Source organism: Caenorhabditis remanei, chromosome II (genome assembly GCF_010183535.1).
Source record: "Caenorhabditis remanei strain PX506 chromosome II, whole genome shotgun sequence".
NCBI lineage: Eukaryota > Metazoa > Nematoda > Chromadorea > Rhabditida > Rhabditidae > Caenorhabditis > Caenorhabditis remanei.
Genome location: NC_071329.1, coordinates 7,321,245 through 7,337,812, shown reverse-complemented (window position 1 = coordinate 7,337,812; position 16,568 = coordinate 7,321,245). Strand labels below are relative to the sequence as shown.

Here is a 16,568-nt window from a genome sequence, read left to right as displayed (position 1 = left end):
GAAAAGGGAAGTCTGAAAAACAGTTGGAGTCAGTTTCGAAAATGCAGCAGTTATGTGAAAGGTTCGTAAGAATCGTTAAGATACTTTATGTTAATGAAGCGCATTCGTTTGTTTCAGATACGAGAGTGAAGATAACACATTTTTGAAGATTGAACATTTTTCATCTAACACGGTTTTTGACTTGTTTAAATGCATCAGTGCCCTATTTTCTTGTCCTTCGGTGGGATGGAACTTTTATTTAAACAAACTGAGCACTGAAACTATGATGCATTACTTGAACTTACCATTAGCAGAGAAATGCACCGAATTCTCATTTATGAGAGGCAGTTTAACTGCTACACTGTTAACCGAACTGATGGACAAAATACCGGTGTCGAAGCGACTTGAAATTGATTCAGATATTCCAATAGATTTTAAGCATCAGAATGTAAGTTTTTTATTATTCCAGCTGAAACTGTCGCTCCGCTTCAAGAATCGAAAACACATACAAATTTACTGTGTCTCGAAACATACCTTCATTTTCTCCGCTGTAAGCAACAAACCGCACACAACCCTATTTTTGAAATTGGATGCACTTGAGTTTATAATGGTTTTGTGAGTAAGCTTCCAAGTTTAACCAAAATGCTTTCGTTGTTAATTCCCGAGAATTATTATTATTATTATTATCTATCAAACTTCAAACTTTTTCAGGCCTTGAAATACTATGTCACTAGATATAACAATGGTAGATGGATAACTCTGAATGATCTGAAATCAATAAGAAATGTTGGTTGGATAGAGTTAAAGTCCACAATTTTCGATTGCTCTGATGTCAACCAATTTTTGAATTATTGGGTGAACTGTGAAGAGGATATGCTGGAATTACTGAAGTTGAAATTGAAAGAAGGCGCAATAATCGACAAAGATGTTCTTACTGATCAACTCATCACTGTGCATGTCGAAGGGGCCAGTTCTACTGATTTTTTCATGTAAGTTCACAAAAAATATCTGTGAGCGGATCAATCATCCCCCAACGGTTCCGATCCTTTGGCATTTTTTTCATGGATACCACCTGAGGGGGCCTGACTGTGAAAGAGTGAAGTGAGTGAAAAATGGTACCTGAATTTGGGCTCCGCCTCTTTTGATCTACTGAAAACATATATGTAAGTCTTAAATGTTCATCAATTTTTGAGATATTGTCATTTCCTACTTAGAATTGAGCTTCTAGTGTTTTTGAAACATTTTTGTAGTTGACCTCGTTTGTAGCTTCTAGGCAATAATATATCCTCAAAATTGAAGAATTAATTTAACTTCAATCGATACTTTCTGTGGATCAAAAGGACGGAGCCTAAGTTCTGATACTATTTTTCACTCAGACCCCGAAAAAAAGAAAACGTATCTGAACATTACTTAATACGGGGGAATTTTTCCGAGTTTCAGTTTTGGAAAAACCGTGTAATTGGGTTTTCGTTGGCTACATCTTCACCCTTTTTAACACTTTGAAATTTATGAAATCCCTTAAAATGATAATCTGTTACAGAAAAGCAAAGAATCACAAACACAGGAAATTCGTATTAGGTCATTTGGAAATAGGTGAAGGCAACTCAGTCGGATTCTCTGCTTGGGAGGCTATGGGAGAGTCAACGCATCTTTTTGAAATTCTCGAGTTGCTCGAGAGGAAAAAGGAGTTGGAAGAAGAAATATCAATGATAGAGAATCGAGAAAATCAGGTCGATATTTCTGATTTCTCAGAAGAAATGAGACAAAAAAATTATAAATATGAGGAACTACGGCGTTTGAAAGTAAGTTTGAATGAACAGGACCACGCCGGATATCATTTTGAAATTTAATATACTGGCTATCCAAAATAATCTATGGCTTGTCTAGGTCGTAGTGGATAATACCGCTTTTTGGTATCTATTTTTGTCAAAATTTAGGGTTCACTCAAATTCTTATAATTTATTTCTGTCGATTTCAGAGATAGATTCAAAACATTTTCAGAATACGTTTCAAGTTTTTCGAAAAACATTCCTGATGTTAACACCAAAATTTTCTAGAAATTTTGAAGTAATTTTGAACAGACTGTTTTTTGACTGAAGTGACCAAATTCTGAATACTTGAAATTTTTGCATATGTTTCCCATCCCTCTAACCGTGCCACAGTGCACGATGTTGATTTTGTCATGGATGGCAAATTTTTTTCAAATTCAATCAAAATTCGAGATTTGGGTCTAAACTTTTCTTGGGACTTCTCCTTTTTAACCGATACTGTTATTTGGAGAGCCCAACAAAGAATCAACAGTTTATTCAACATCATCAATCATATTTCTTTGGTTAATTTTATCAAGTGTTTCGTTATTTGTGTCCCTCTATTAATCTTACTCATCTTACTTTTAATCACTCGAATATTTAGAACTTTCACCTCTTGATCATATATGACTTTGAATGAATCAGTTTTATTGTACAGAATACTTATTGTTAAAGAAAAATTATTTATACTCGACTATCAATTTTCAACAAGTTCATTTGTTGACCTATGAGCACCTACCGTACTACAGTAACCCGGAGCTGGGATACAATATTGTGCGCTTATGCTGTTCATGTTCTCATATACGTTCTTGGAAAGTTGAAAAACGTTAGCTACCTTACACGCCCTAGGCCCCTATCTACATTGACCACACTCGAGTCTTACAGAGAATGAGTTATATCCACGTATCCCCAAAAGACCAAAGTCTCGTACCGCCAGCAGCATTATTCTTCGAGGAGCTAACGATACTATGCTTGACGAGATGGAACGATCAATTCACGACTCTCTTTGCGTTGTTCGTAGAGTGTTGGAGAGTAAGAAACTTGTCGCTGGAGGAGGTGCTGTTGAGACTTCTCTCAGTCTTTTCCTCGAAACATTTGCTCAAACATTGTCTTCTCGTGAACAACTCGCCGTTGCTGAATATGCTTCTGCTCTTCTGATCATTCCAAAGGTTTTGGCCAGCAATGCTGCCAGAGATTCAACTGATTTGGTCACGAAACTCCGTGCTTATCATTCAAAGGCTCAACTTATCCCACAACTTCAACATCTCAAATGGTAAGAATCGTTTTTGATTGTTTTTATTCTGAAAATTTTCTTATTACAGGGCAGGTTTGGATCTCGAAAATGGATCTATTCGTGATAACAAGGAAGCCGGAGTTTTGGAGCCAGCTCTTAGCAAGGTCAAATCTTTGAAATTCGCCACTGAAGCTGCAATCACGATATTGCGTATCGATGACCTCATTAAGCTTGACAAGCAAGAGCCAGCTGGAGGACATGATGATTGCCACGCCTAATTTGTTTCGTTTTTGCCGTTTTCAATACCCCTGTTTTCCGCGTGCTTCTCACATAATACCGATCTGCTGTTTCTATTCCCAAATTCTCATTTTTCAGCTTTTCTTTGTTTCTTTTTGTCCCCCACTCCGATAATTTTTGACAATACTTTATTGAACGAAATGTTGTAAGTTTTAATGTTTTGATTTCAAAATTGTTTGTATTCATTTCTTATTATCCACAAAATGAAGAAGCTTTGCCAACTTCTTCATTACTCGTCACCTCCCAGCGAGGTGAAATCGCGATTCTTTTGATCACTGCTGCCACGACGACGGAGATTCAACGGTGGTAGGCGGCCTCCGTTAGACATCGCGAAAGAGCTGTTCACCGGCTTGTCTTTGGATCCCCAACGGAACAATCCGCTGTTGGTCGGCGCTTCAACTGTTGGCGATTCCACCGATGAAGAATGCTGTGGAAGCTTCAGATTATCGTCCTTAAAAATCTTTGTACATGAAAAAATAGTGAATTTTAAACAGCGAACCTCGAAGTTACTCGTCGCAGAAGCATAGGAAAGAGGTTTGGTGGAAACGGAAGAAGATCGGACAGACGGCGAAACTGCACGATCGGATTGAGCAAGTGAGAGACTTTTTGTGTGGAGTGGAGGCTGAAATAGAGAAGTTATTTGGCCAGGTTCACAATGCGAAACTATACTTTCTTCCCGAAAATACTTCTTATTCTCTCTCCAACACTCGACAAAACTCCATGATCTGCTGGTGGAGCAGTTAGTTGAGGAGTCGATGGTTCCGAAGAATCAATCGATCCGGATTCTACAGAGAATGTCCGTTGTGACATAAGTCTCGAATGAGCAGATGAGGATCGTTTCACCATTTTAAGATATTCTTTTCCGGCGGATGCTGCAGTGCTCTTCGCCAAACTGTTGGAAATCTTCTCGCGACTCAACTTCTTGGTGACGACACCGTGGCCAGAAGCAGACGACGATTGGCGGACAAGCTGAAAAATTATGTTTCCATAGTGTCTCCCACGCCGCCTACACCCCATGGGAGTATACTATAAGTCTGAAAACATCTCAAAACAGGGGAGGAACGAAAACAGAACAAAACAATTGATTGTGTTATACAAAAAGAGATGAAGTTGTCGTTCAACGACGTCAATCTGTGTCTTCTGTTTACAACGATACAAAACGGAAATTAGAAAACGAACGGTGTCTGGGCGAGCTTACCTCCTTAACATATTTATCATCGAATTGCTCGACCCCTTTCGCTCCCAAAAATGTGAAAGTGACGTCTTCTACGGTAGTTGGCATCGAATCGAATTGCTTCTCGGTTTCAGAACGTGGCTGGAAAATCATAAATAGTATGAGAGGAATGAAGGGTACGAACCCGATGTTTGGCATATTCTCTGGCCACTTTCGTAATGAGCATTGCACATGTTTCACTTCCAGCTCGAACTGCCATATCAACACAGTTGAGACGCTCATGGTTACGCATGTCGATGACCTGGAAGAATGGATTTGGAGAAAGAAAAGCGCGTCGCAGACGCACCAGACACTATTCTGTTTCCTGTTTTCATACTATAACTAATCAGTCCTTATCTAGCTCTTCCAAATAGTGAAACCATCAATTATCTCTTCTTCCGAAACCAACCTATCTATTAAAAATCGTCATATCTAAAGGTTGTTTTCAACATTCTTTCCGCACCGCCTATTTTCAGCTTACTGACGTCGTCACATTAATATGCTTCGAAAGTTTCGAGCCTCATTAGCGGAGTACAAAATAAGTGAATGATCAGAGCGGTCGGTGATCTGTGTGACATCACAGAGAATGATGCTTACCTGCCACAACTTTCCACTATTGATTGCCATAATGAGGATTCCCTTGACTTGTTGGACACGATTCTCAGCGGATGCCAGCATAAGAGCAGAGTTTCCATGTTCATCTTGCCAGAGAATGTCCATGAATGCCTGGAAAGTTCTGGAATTGACTGAAGCGGACTGACTAGGGAAGACCTCCATGTGACCGTGGGGCTACGGGACGTGATCTATATCATTGGAAAGCTGAGAAAACGCTGACTCCAAATATATATTCAGTTTTTGCCCTCGAGGCCTGGAATTCGAAAAAGATATAGGTCACGTCCCGTAACTCCACGGTCACCTGGAGGCCTTCCCTAGTCAATAAAGTATCGGAGGAAGATTACAGTTCGTATTTCGTAGCATACAGTACCCCTGTACTACAGTACTCTCTGGACCTACCGTAGTACACAGTGATGGATCTTCAAAAGGATCATCCAGATTGAAATCAACTCCAGCATTCTTGATTTCCTCTCCAATTCTCGATATCATTTCGTTGTGATCCATTTTATTGTTCGGCTGAAAGTAATATATGTCAGTAGACTGGGGGGGGGGGGGGGGGGGGTAATAAACTGCAAAATAAAAAATAAAAAAGTAATTGAAAAAAGAAATATATGAAGAGATAGAATGAATAGGGGGAAGTTTTGAGGGGAGCCTCGCCCACTTTTTCAATATGTTATCACAGAAAGAGAGAGAGAGAGCCAAACTGGTTAGTGTATCCCATAGCAACACGTGGAAAAAGTGAAAAGAAAGAGTGAGAGAAAAAAGAAAAAACGGGCGGAGGGGGGGAATGGCTTTGATTCAGTTATAGATAGGGGGAGGAAAGAGCAAAAAAGGAGATGTATGTGTATAATTGAATTGGAGAAAAAACATGTCAGGTGAGGGTGGGAATCGGGGGAAACAGGTGGGGAAGGTGATTCGAGTTGAAGGGTTTCCTGAAAAAAGACTGAATATTGAAAAGTTCGAAAGCAGGTCGAACGGATTTTCAGATTAATTTCAAGGTCTGAAAAACAATTGACTCGACAGCTGACTCATTTGTTTTAGGCATTCAGATTCAAGAATTTGAGGTAGATGGACATCCGGATACCCTGACACAAAGGTAGAAAAATCATTAGTATACCTTGAGTAATTGAAAACTCGTAGTTAGTCGTAGTTATCGTAGTAAGTGCAGTTAGAAACCTTTTTCTATTAAAAACCCCGGCTCAAGAACATTCAACGTTCTGAATTGAGACAAAATTTTTAATTCAATATTTTTCGTTGGGGCCCAAAATGATAAATATATCTCAACTTTATGTACAACTGTTTACTAGAAACGGCAGGTCAAAATTTGACTTCCTTTTTCATATCAATCACAAGACATGTCAAATCTGAATAACAATTCTTGTCACCTAGATTGATTTTAAAAACTAGAAAAAGAAGACGCTGTGACAATACTAGCATAATGGTAGATTACGTGTGAGAGAGCAAAGTTTTCAGAATTCAATTGGAAAAACTAAAAATTGGGGGAAGAGATGTCTGTGTATCCGGATGTTCTTCACCAAACATCTCCACCTAACATCACGTGACTTCTTCGATCAAAACTCATTTTTCGAAAAATTTCCAGAAAAGGAAAGCCAGCTAACCTTTCTGATCTAATTTTCAGAAGCCAACTCTTTTTTTCTGCAAATGCACCTGCTTTTTGTGTCCGAAAAGGTTGGCTCAAAAGACTCAAAAGATCTAGAAAATGATAACAATAAGAGTGTTTTGGATAGACTCTGATTCATCTAGCACCACCTGCATTGTAAAAGAAAAAGAGACCAAAAGATGAGATAAGAATTCAGAGGAAAAAGGACACTAATCCAGTAATTTCTTATCCCTGCAATTGAGTTTGCATATAAGAGATCAGCTCCAAAATTCATGTGGAGTTAATGCTAGGGATATATAGTTGAGGGATCGAAGTTCAAAAAATGTAAATATAAATTTCAGGAAATGGAATTTGAAATTGTGCTAATCCCTCTTTGATACACCAAGTTTTGAAGAAGAAAATGATTTCTGAAATGAAGAGAAATACGAGTTCTATGTTTCCAAGCTATTCGAGATTTGCCAAGTCAAGAAACCATCAAGTCCAATTCCAATCAATGTGACGAGGGCTGAAAAAATATCTCAAAGTTTTTGAAAAAGGAAAATTTCGAGAATCCGAAAAAACCTTTATTTCGAAACTTGAAACGCATACAGTACCTCTCAAAAGGTTATCAACTTTGTCTTTTTTCAGTGGAAAATGACCAACTTTGACAGGGTATTTCGGTGTAACCTAATTGTCTGATATACTCAATTTGGTATGGGCTAAACAGAGCAAAAATAGCAAATTGATAATTTTTTGTAGGGACACTATCTTGAAAATTAGAAGTCATCAAAGTGATTTCTTCTTGAAACCGAAAAATGTTAGTGCATATTAGTGAAATTTTGGAACATTTCACTTTGAAAACCTGTAACTTCCATGGTAGTGTCCCTACAAAAAATGGTCAACTACAAAAATGATCATTTTCTACTAAAAAGCAGCCAAAGTTGATAACCTTTTGTGCGGGTACAGTATAAAGAAATGGAAGCTTTGTCACATTTCAAGTGTATTTCAGTAAAAGATGTGTTCTAAAAGTGGGCGGAGCCTAGTTTTAGTCAACGCAAACAAAGGATTCCATTCAAATACCGAAAACCCTGTTTTTCATTAAACCAACCAAATCCAGCGCCAACAATAAACAATTGCGTTGGCACCCCATCCAACAAAACTTTTTCTGGGGGCTCACATGCATTCTCGTTGACACTTTGTCTGGCATCCTCACTTTTCTTCGATTTTCTCTGAAATTCCAAAACTATAAAAAGCGAAAATTAGAAAAGCAAACGCACCAAACGATGCTGAATTTCAACCAACTCGTCAATAATGACATCCTTGCTTGATGGTTTAATGGAAACCCTTGAAAAGGGAGAGAGAAAGATTGAAGACTTTTAAAAACAAAATGAATAAGGGAAATTTAAAAGAGAAAAATAAAATAAAGGAAACCTTTCAAAAGCCAAATGCTCACACCCCAGAGTTCTATCCGAGCAACACGACCAGGGAAGAGTGAATAATCGTCTGGAAGACGGGAAAATGTTAAAAATTTATATGAAAATTGGTAGTGACTGACCTTGCTTCATCAATATATTTCTCATCAAGCATCGTATAATAGAACCATGAAGCCAATGGGCTATTCGGAGAGATCGAAGTCTGATTCCAGACGGTTTCATTGGATAATGGAACACCACAGCATTGAGTGGATTGTTGGAATTTGTGGAGCGTCTGAAATCACCATCTGGAAACTCAAATGTTTTTTTCTACTCCACTAACCTTCAATCCCTTCTCCGAATGTGCATTCAGTACCTCCAGGAACTCTTTTTGAAAACTCTCCGCACTTGAATTCCCTATAGATTTATATATGCCAAATGTCAATCCCAATACAATAATCAAACTGAGAAAACATATTGCATTGGAGATAATCATGGCTCGAGGAGATTCTAAAACGACAGAAATTAAAGAAATTATTTAAAAACAAAAAAGAAATCAATTACTCAATCTAGTCATAATGGCTGTTATCATCCCCATCAAAATCGAGAAACCACAAGAAAAAGGAAGAGAAGAGGCAAGTGTTGATGTGGTTGATCCGAGGAGTAGCCTGAAAACTTATTTTTGAATCCAGAGGTTTAGAAGGGCTCACCGATTTCTGAAAACTGGATGAAGAACTGCACAGAAAACTAGTGAACCGATGATTTGGAAGAATATGAGAACATTTTTTGAATGTCGATGGATTTTGAGATATTCAGCACTGATTTCTTAATAAATTCAGAGTTGATTCCAGCGCAGTGGGTAGAAAAAAACTCACTTTGATTTGACATTTTGTGTGTAGGAGGGAGGAAAATAATTAAAATGACTATATGAAAGTGAGAAAATGAAGAAATACGTTTCACGCTGATAATTTACAGCCACTAATCAGCGTCATCGGACAAATAAGCACACAAACGTATAAAAATTAAATTGTGTGGATCTTTGAAAATCTGGAAATATCGAGAACCCTGAGTACAACCAAACATTCCGATAGAATGACACAAAATCAGCTGGATTTTATGTAATTTCCGAAATTAAACTAGGATGAGATGGAGTTGTGAAGACACTTTTGTTCATTTACAGCTGAATTGTAGATTTTTTTGAGTTTGGACAACCGGATTTATGGAAACGGACAGAGATTTATTTACAAAAACATAACATTGTCTCGTAACTGCACACTCTTTTTTTTTCATTTTCCATATGATATGGTCCACATTTTCTTTTTATTCCCTTCCACGTTTCCAGCAATTCATTACTAAAAGTTTTCCCATTTCTTCTCCACAGAGAATAAAATCTTCTCATTTGATTTGGTTAGCCATGGCTTCCTCACTCGACAACCACTTGGATCAAGACGGAATGTGCTCGGTGTACTCGGCTCAGCCATCGGAGACGAATTGCTCAATTAACGAAGTATTGGCACAGGAAATGATGGCGGCTAATGAGGTGACAGATGATCGTAAGTAGATTTTGTGAGGGATACAAGACAGGGTTTGATATTTTCAGATGCCGAAGTATCGATCTATTCCGTTCCAAAATCTGAGACAAACGTGACAATCAGCGACCCGTTCCAGGCTTGTGAAGCGATGAATAAGTTCAATGTATCGGTGTATTCCGCGCCAAAATCTGAGACCAATGTCACGATGAATAACAAGTTCGAGAGATGCCAAGATTGTAGGTTTCTTGAGATTAAAAAATAAAATAGACTATTTCGATTTCAGTAGCAAACGTGCTCGATTACTCTGTCTATTCCATCCCTCCATCCGAAACCAACGTTACCATGAATGCCCCAACTCTCTCCGAATACACTGCTCTTATGTCTGAAACTGATGTCACCATGGCTGATGGATTTCAGCCTTGCGATGTTCTGAAGAGTCTTAATCAAGAAATCGAGTCCTCCGAGCTCACTGCAAAATCACTTCGTTTCAACAACTCCGCTTACGTCGAACAACTCCAAATGGAACTGGGAATTCCTGATAAGAAAGTGATTGGACTCGAAAGTAGCAACTCGTCGATTGTGAAGATAATTGATTCGAATGAGTGTCTGGTGAAGCTCGAAAAGTTTCAGCCAGTTGCAGTGGATTTTAGTCAAATGCCAGAGCCTGTTTCTTATAGCAAATCGATAGCTGGTGAGATAATAAGGGAAGTCGAGTGAGATTCGAAGTAAATATTTCCAGAAAAATCCATCGAGAGCTATCTTCTTCGTTCCACAGCCAGTTGCATTCAACATGAAATTTGAATATAGAGAAGATATGTGGCTATTGAAATTTTTAAAATGAACGAATAAATATGGAGGATCATAACTGGTATTTGCGACGTTTTGAAACTATTCAGAATTGACTCTCTCCCTAATTTCTCTTCCCCTTCTCAAAAATGGTTTCTTCCGGTTCTCTCTTCTATCCATCCAAAAAGAGATATCTGATCATTTAGATTGGCCTTTAAAACTCTCTCTTTCGGGATGGTTTATTTTATCCTTGAACAACAAATGTCTCTCTTTTCTCCCCCCATCATTGTCGTTAATTCGATGACGGTAAAAAAAGAGAGAAAAGTAAAAAGAAGAAGAAGAAGACGTCAAATGTCTCCGGATGAAAAGAAGTGAACAAGAGACACAAAGTGGGTTAAATAGGTCGTCAAGTTGACAACTGTTTGGCTTCTTTGCGCTTTTTACCTGTCGCACCTTTGTATATTTTATTTAGAGACATTAAATTGAGATTTACTTTCTTGTCTGCTTTTTCGAACCACACCTCGATTTTCGGGTTTTTTTTCCGGTCGAATCCTTATTTGTTCATAGTTTTTATTTGGGTTCGTATCATCTCAAAGCTCCTACCGTACCGTAAAGCATTCTGTCTTATGTATATTTTTAGAGTTTTGATCTGTATATCCAGATGTTTAATTTTCTCAAAATTTAATTTATCTGACTTGATCAAAATCAGTATTCAAAATATGAGCTGGTTGCACAAAAATACAGTAATCTCAATTTCAAAAACAAAGTAATTCTCTACTTCTGATTTCATATAGTCGGCGGAAAACGGAGTTCTTCAAAATCTACTTGTCCTATTATAACGGCAGTCTCAAAAAGTTTAACATCATGACACACGAAAAACTGTATCCGAGAAAAAGTTTCAACCCACTCAACCCATATCATATCTCTTTTTCGATTTCTCCAATCCTAACTGATCACCGAAAATCATATGTTTTTGAGTGTTGAAAGAAAGGAAATGAAATAGAAATTAAAAAGTATGTCACCACACGAGAAGAGATTTCTTCAAGTGGAATGAATCTCTTCTCTTCAGTTTCTTTTTTCGACTCCCAATCATGAATTCGTCCTCGTTTTGTCTTCTCCACCTCCTTCTTCTTCTAATTTTTGACCCCGTTACATTCCTTCGCTTGTTACTTTTTCCCTGTTAGATTCCTCCAGAAATCGGTGTTATGAAAATTGCGGTCCTTCCGAAATAGAGGATAATCGTTGTCTGTCGACGACGACGTCGAGAGAAGATGAAGGCGTTCCATGTACTTTTGTATAAACTTCTTTTGTTGAAAAGAGGATTACGGTAGATGGATTATCTTCTTGCGTCAGAGAGGGATTCAGAAGGTGTTCCTTCCGTGTCAAGAAGAGAGAAGAAGACGTTTGAGCCGTTTTACATGAACACTTTATGATGTTGGTCTCTATTTTATATATTCGTGTGTCCGGAAGTCCGGATGTCCAGATGTCCAAATTTTCAGTAATTTTGAAAATAATTGTGTACGCTTTTCGTTTTAGGCTGTCTACACATTTGTTTATCCCGCTATCTTTCTGTAAAATCTCTGATATACTCTGATTTCAGTAGGTCAATTATTTATGAACTAATTGCGGTCTAATTAGATTAAACGTTATTTCTTATTGTCTGTCTGTCCAGATGTCTGATTAGGAGGTCAATTTTCTAACAAACGGTCTGTATGCTCCGACTACCAGAGTCAGTTGCTCGGCAAATTTTTTTCCCACCAGCTCTTCTTTTCCGTTATAAGAATTTAGGTGACTTGATCTTGACGCGCTTATTCATCTTTAGCTGCTGTCATTGTATCAGTATGTCCAGACGTTTAAAATGTTGAAACTAGAGACATCGAATTACCAATTTATTCCATTCTCCTGTTTAAAGCTCATTCACTTCTCAACCTTCCAGTTGCCCCTACAGTACTCCCTACCGTATCCTCCCTTCTCCACCTCAATCTATCATTACCTATCTCATCCTCGTCCTCCCCCACTCTGTCCATATCCATTTCATCAATCCTTTTCCTTCCCTTTTCCTCATCATTGCCCGTTTTAATATCTCCTCTCAATTGCTACATCTCTTTCCGTCATTCCGTCCAACAATCCCGACAATGAATATCCAACATAAAACAACGTCTTCATCCATTCCATTCAGCTTCCGTTTATTTTTCTTTTTCTCTCTCTGTCTTCAATCTTTCATATTATGATTGATTTATAAGATTCTTACACCTTCTTGTCAATTCGTTTTATTTTTTGAAATTTCTGGTAGTCGGAGCTTAAACTGATTTGAATTCAACTGAACATTTTTTGCATGTTTTTAGTTGCACAATCTCCCACTTCATAATTGTAATTTTTCCAATTTTTCAACTTTTTAAAACCATTTCTTAAATAAGTTTAGCTTACCCGCCCTCTCGGCCCCTAATTTCTGAAGTTGTCTGGCGCGCTTCCGACGCGGGTCGCCATTCTCACAGTGATTTTATCTCTCTTGACTTTGAGCCAACTCTCAACCCCTCTCCCGTTATCCCAACTTCAGCTGTAACCTGAATGCTTCTTCTTTTTCATCAGTTCCCTGTTTCGTTAAATGTTTCTCAATATTTATGAAGTTCCATTTTCCATTTCAATTCAATATTCCCTTCTATCTTCTAAATTCATCTATCTGGTATTCCTGCTCCAAATCTCTCCAAAATCCAACTCCATTAATCAAAAATTCCTGATTTCCCGCTCTTTCATCTGAATCATCTCAATGTCTTCTTCTTGTTCTGACATGATTTGTTTCAATTGTCCCATCTCTCTCCAAATCGTTACGGTCCATTATTCATCTCGCAATCCGTTTAGTTCGTTTTCACATCCGTGTACTATTAACAAAAAAGGCGTCGCCTTTTCGTCGGCGAGATCTCTCCTCTGTATCGTTCCGAAGGAGAAAGTGCAAAGAGGTGAAGAAGAAAAAGAACTTTCCGCTTCTCATACCGGCTAAAAAATGAAGAAGATAGTTGTTCTCACCCTCTCTCTCTCAAATCCAGTCATTCGAGACATGTATGTCAGACAATTGACTTCTTCTTTTTCTTCCGAAAATGAAAATGAGAAGAAGGGGGAGACCCGAGATACCCTTTTACTTGAAAAAAAAAATAGTTCTTTCGGAAAAACGAACTTGCCGAGAAAAAGGGAAATTTCCATCTGGATAAAGGAATTTCGAGAGGAAACGAGGAGGAGATGGTGTCCAGTTCTCACCTCATTCCGGCTAATGGCTAGTGCCAAATATTTCGGCTGTCTAGCTGGCGTACCGTCGACGCTTTAAGATTCTGAGTTTTAGTTATTTCAGTCGAGAAGAGGCCTGTATTGCTGTTTTTTTGTATGCTTGTTTATTAATCTGTTAACCTCAGTTTGGAATATCAATAATTTACAGAGCTTCGGGAATTTGGACATACAGTGCCGTGAAAAAGTATACGAACTTTGACCGTTTTCAGTTGAAATTGTTCAACTTTGAGAGTGTGTCATGGTAATACTGATTGCCCCACCAAGTAGATTTTTAATTAATCGTGCAGATTAAAAGTAGAACTTCATTTTTGTAGTTGACAACTTTTTTGTACGGATATTCCCTAAAGATTTATGGTCATTTTTAGACGACAGCTCAAAAATCGCTTTTTTTTTGCACTGAAATTTGTCGATTTGAGGGAGAAATTACTTTGTCGATACGTAATTTGCTAGTATACTTTTGCACGGCACTGTCTAATATACCGACACACAGACAGACGTAGTTCACATAGTCCAGGCTGGCGTGCCTGAGACGCTTTCTTATGAATATGCTGCTTTTTCTTGAAAGATTTTTCTAATGATCTTCACTTCTTCCAATATATCACAGCATCTGTCTCCACTCGATGCAATATTATGAAATATCCGGGATAGTCTGGCGTACCTTTGCCACTTTTCTGAATTCGTACTCTCCACCGTTTACAAAGATTTCCGCATTTTCGATTCCGCATTTTCGAAGTCCAACTCATCTCAACCTTTTTGAGCATTTCTTTTTCTGAAACTGACCGGTGACACTCCCTGACATCATTCCACTAGCATCGAGCTACTTCCTACCAACATGTATCTAGTTTCTTCATCTCCCCCCTGTCATTAGGTTTTTGATTCTTCTGGATGTATCCTTCTTCTCATTTTCTCTCTTCTCCACCAGTTGATCGGTTATCTTTTATCCATTAACGCTTATCTGTTCACCAGTATCAAAAAGAATTCAGCTTTTCCTTCTTCTTCTTTTTCATCTTCTTTTCCCTTTTTTGTTCTCCTTACTTCTCGAGAAATGCGCGCCCAATTCAACATGATGTCGTGTTCTTTTTCTCCGAGACGACTCCATAAACACGTCAAAATAATGGTTATGGATTATGAAAATGGATGATCACGATTTTAATAGAGTCATCAATTCCCTTTTTTAGAAGAATGGACAAGAGGAAGAAACTTGAAACGAAGAGAGCCGAAGAGAACGAATTCCTGTTTTTTGGAAAAGAGATGAGTCAGAGAAATGATGAGGAGTTAAGCCCTTTTATCCAGTTTTGTTATCAAATTGAATGAGAAAACGAACGTATTATTTATTTATTTAAAACAATCATTAAACACCGTTGATTTATTGATTCTGATTGTTTCGGTGTCTGGGTGATAATGATTTGTTGTTTAGGAATGTTATAAATTCAGCTTTCATCATTGTTCCCGTCAGTTTTCGAGTTCCTAACATATTATCAATTTGAAAGTCAACTCCTAGTTATCGGAATTTCAAGATTTTTCCTAGTCTCACATCTGTTTATGTGTCGGTTTGTCCGATAGTCTGCATGCGTGTTGAGAAATCTGTAAAACTGTGTATCCCGGTGTTTGTTGGCCTATTTTACTGTCGTTCTTCATTAAAACATCTGGTATCAAGGCTTTACGATTTTCCATATTTTTTGTAGTTGAGCCGTTTGTCCTGATTTCTGTCTATCCTGATGTCCGCATATTCAGATTTTTCATATACTGGATTTGGTCTTATTGTCACATTATCCAACACTCCATTTCTTCCTTGATCTGTATATCCAGATGTCTGCCTTCTTCGATTTCTAATAAATTTCATCCCTCGGATTTTGTCTTTTTATCTATGTGTCCAAATGTCCAAATGTCCCTTCCCTCACGTGTCCATCTGTGTGTCTGTTTGTCCGAAACCCCTAACGCTCCGCCTGAATCTGCTGTTTGACTTCTGACCAAAACCAGATCATATTTGTGTTTTTTTCTTTCGCCAGACAAGTTTCTCACAAAAAACCAGACACTTTTCCAAATCACAGAACACTCAAAAAGTGTTTTTTTATGTAATCCCTCCAGAACGTCTCCAGATTTCTTTGGATTTTCTTCCAAAAACTTCACGATTCGAGAAGAGGGAAGTACTCTTATCCACTCGTTGTCAAGTACCTTTAATTCTTATTCCCGAGAATGCCTTGTGTCATTTCTTCTCTTCTCGGTCTCTCCTCTCTTCAGAATACCGAACATGTTCTTTCTATTCTTTTCGTTTTGCTGTATGTTATAAACTGGATAAGCTTGTCTCTTTTCCCGAAAAGAGATGGCTTCTTGTCTCTTCTTTTCTAGCGGGGCGTTTCCTTTTATCACACAGAAACACGCACGCACTGGCTACTTACTGACCACTTTCCATATTTTTTCGGGTTGAATTTATCTTTCGTCTGGCTTTTTTTGGGTAATGGTTTTGTGATCTTTTGAATTCCGAGTTTTTAATGCTAATCTTTTTTGTGATTGCCTCTCTATTTCTGTTCAACTGATTATTATTTCTATATTCTTGTACATTGTAAACATTTTTTCAATTTGGGTTACTGTAGCTCTATATGTCTGAAACTTGTCGTAAGATCTAAGCAGTGCACACTTTTGATCTCATAACGAATTCTCTCTACATGCGAAATTTCACGTTACAGTACTCCCAATCCATACTTGTCACAAATACATACTTTTAATTTCCAGCGCACCAGATCAGCCATGTGTCTTCTAATTTCCAGTTCCCAAATTTCCTCTTTTTTTTCTTCAAAATCTGATATTTTCCA

General features: G+C 38.0%; 4 protein-coding genes across 4 annotated transcripts; 2 read left to right on the top strand and 2 right to left on the bottom strand.

The window, feature by feature from the left end:
• Positions 1–262: 262 nt before the first annotated feature.
• Positions 263–3,299, top strand: GCK72_005073 (uncharacterized protein; the record flags this gene model as incomplete). Its single annotated transcript, XM_053725017.1, has 5 exons — positions 263–427; positions 691–968; positions 1,520–1,785; positions 2,673–3,060; positions 3,110–3,299. The coding sequence occupies 5 exons, from the start codon at positions 263–265 to the stop codon at positions 3,297–3,299; spliced, it is 1,287 nt and encodes a 428-aa protein (XP_053589211.1).
• A 248-nt stretch (positions 3,300–3,547) lies between these two features.
• On the bottom strand, positions 3,548–5,650 carry GCK72_005072 (uncharacterized protein; the record flags this gene model as incomplete). The annotated part of the gene is made up of 7 exons (XM_053725016.1): positions 3,548–3,769; positions 3,818–3,940; positions 3,988–4,287; positions 4,517–4,633; positions 4,677–4,793; positions 5,129–5,257; positions 5,546–5,650. 7 exons carry the CDS (start codon positions 5,648–5,650, stop codon positions 3,548–3,550), a joined length of 1,113 nt encoding a protein of 370 aa, XP_053589210.1.
• Positions 5,651–7,795: 2,145 nt separating this feature from the next.
• GCK72_005071 (uncharacterized protein) lies at positions 7,796–8,654 on the bottom strand (the record flags this gene model as incomplete). Its single annotated transcript, XM_053725015.1, has 5 exons — positions 7,796–7,975; positions 8,024–8,090; positions 8,178–8,249; positions 8,302–8,453; positions 8,502–8,654. 5 exons carry the CDS (start codon positions 8,652–8,654, stop codon positions 7,796–7,798), a joined length of 624 nt encoding a protein of 207 aa, XP_053589209.1.
• Positions 8,655–9,572: 918 nt separating this feature from the next.
• On the top strand, positions 9,573–10,491 carry GCK72_005070 (uncharacterized protein; the record flags this gene model as incomplete). The annotated part of the gene is made up of 4 exons (XM_003116736.2): positions 9,573–9,711; positions 9,759–9,926; positions 9,974–10,381; positions 10,430–10,491. The coding sequence occupies 4 exons, from the start codon at positions 9,573–9,575 to the stop codon at positions 10,489–10,491; spliced, it is 777 nt and encodes a 258-aa protein (XP_003116784.2).
• Positions 10,492–16,568: the final 6,077 nt, after the last annotated feature.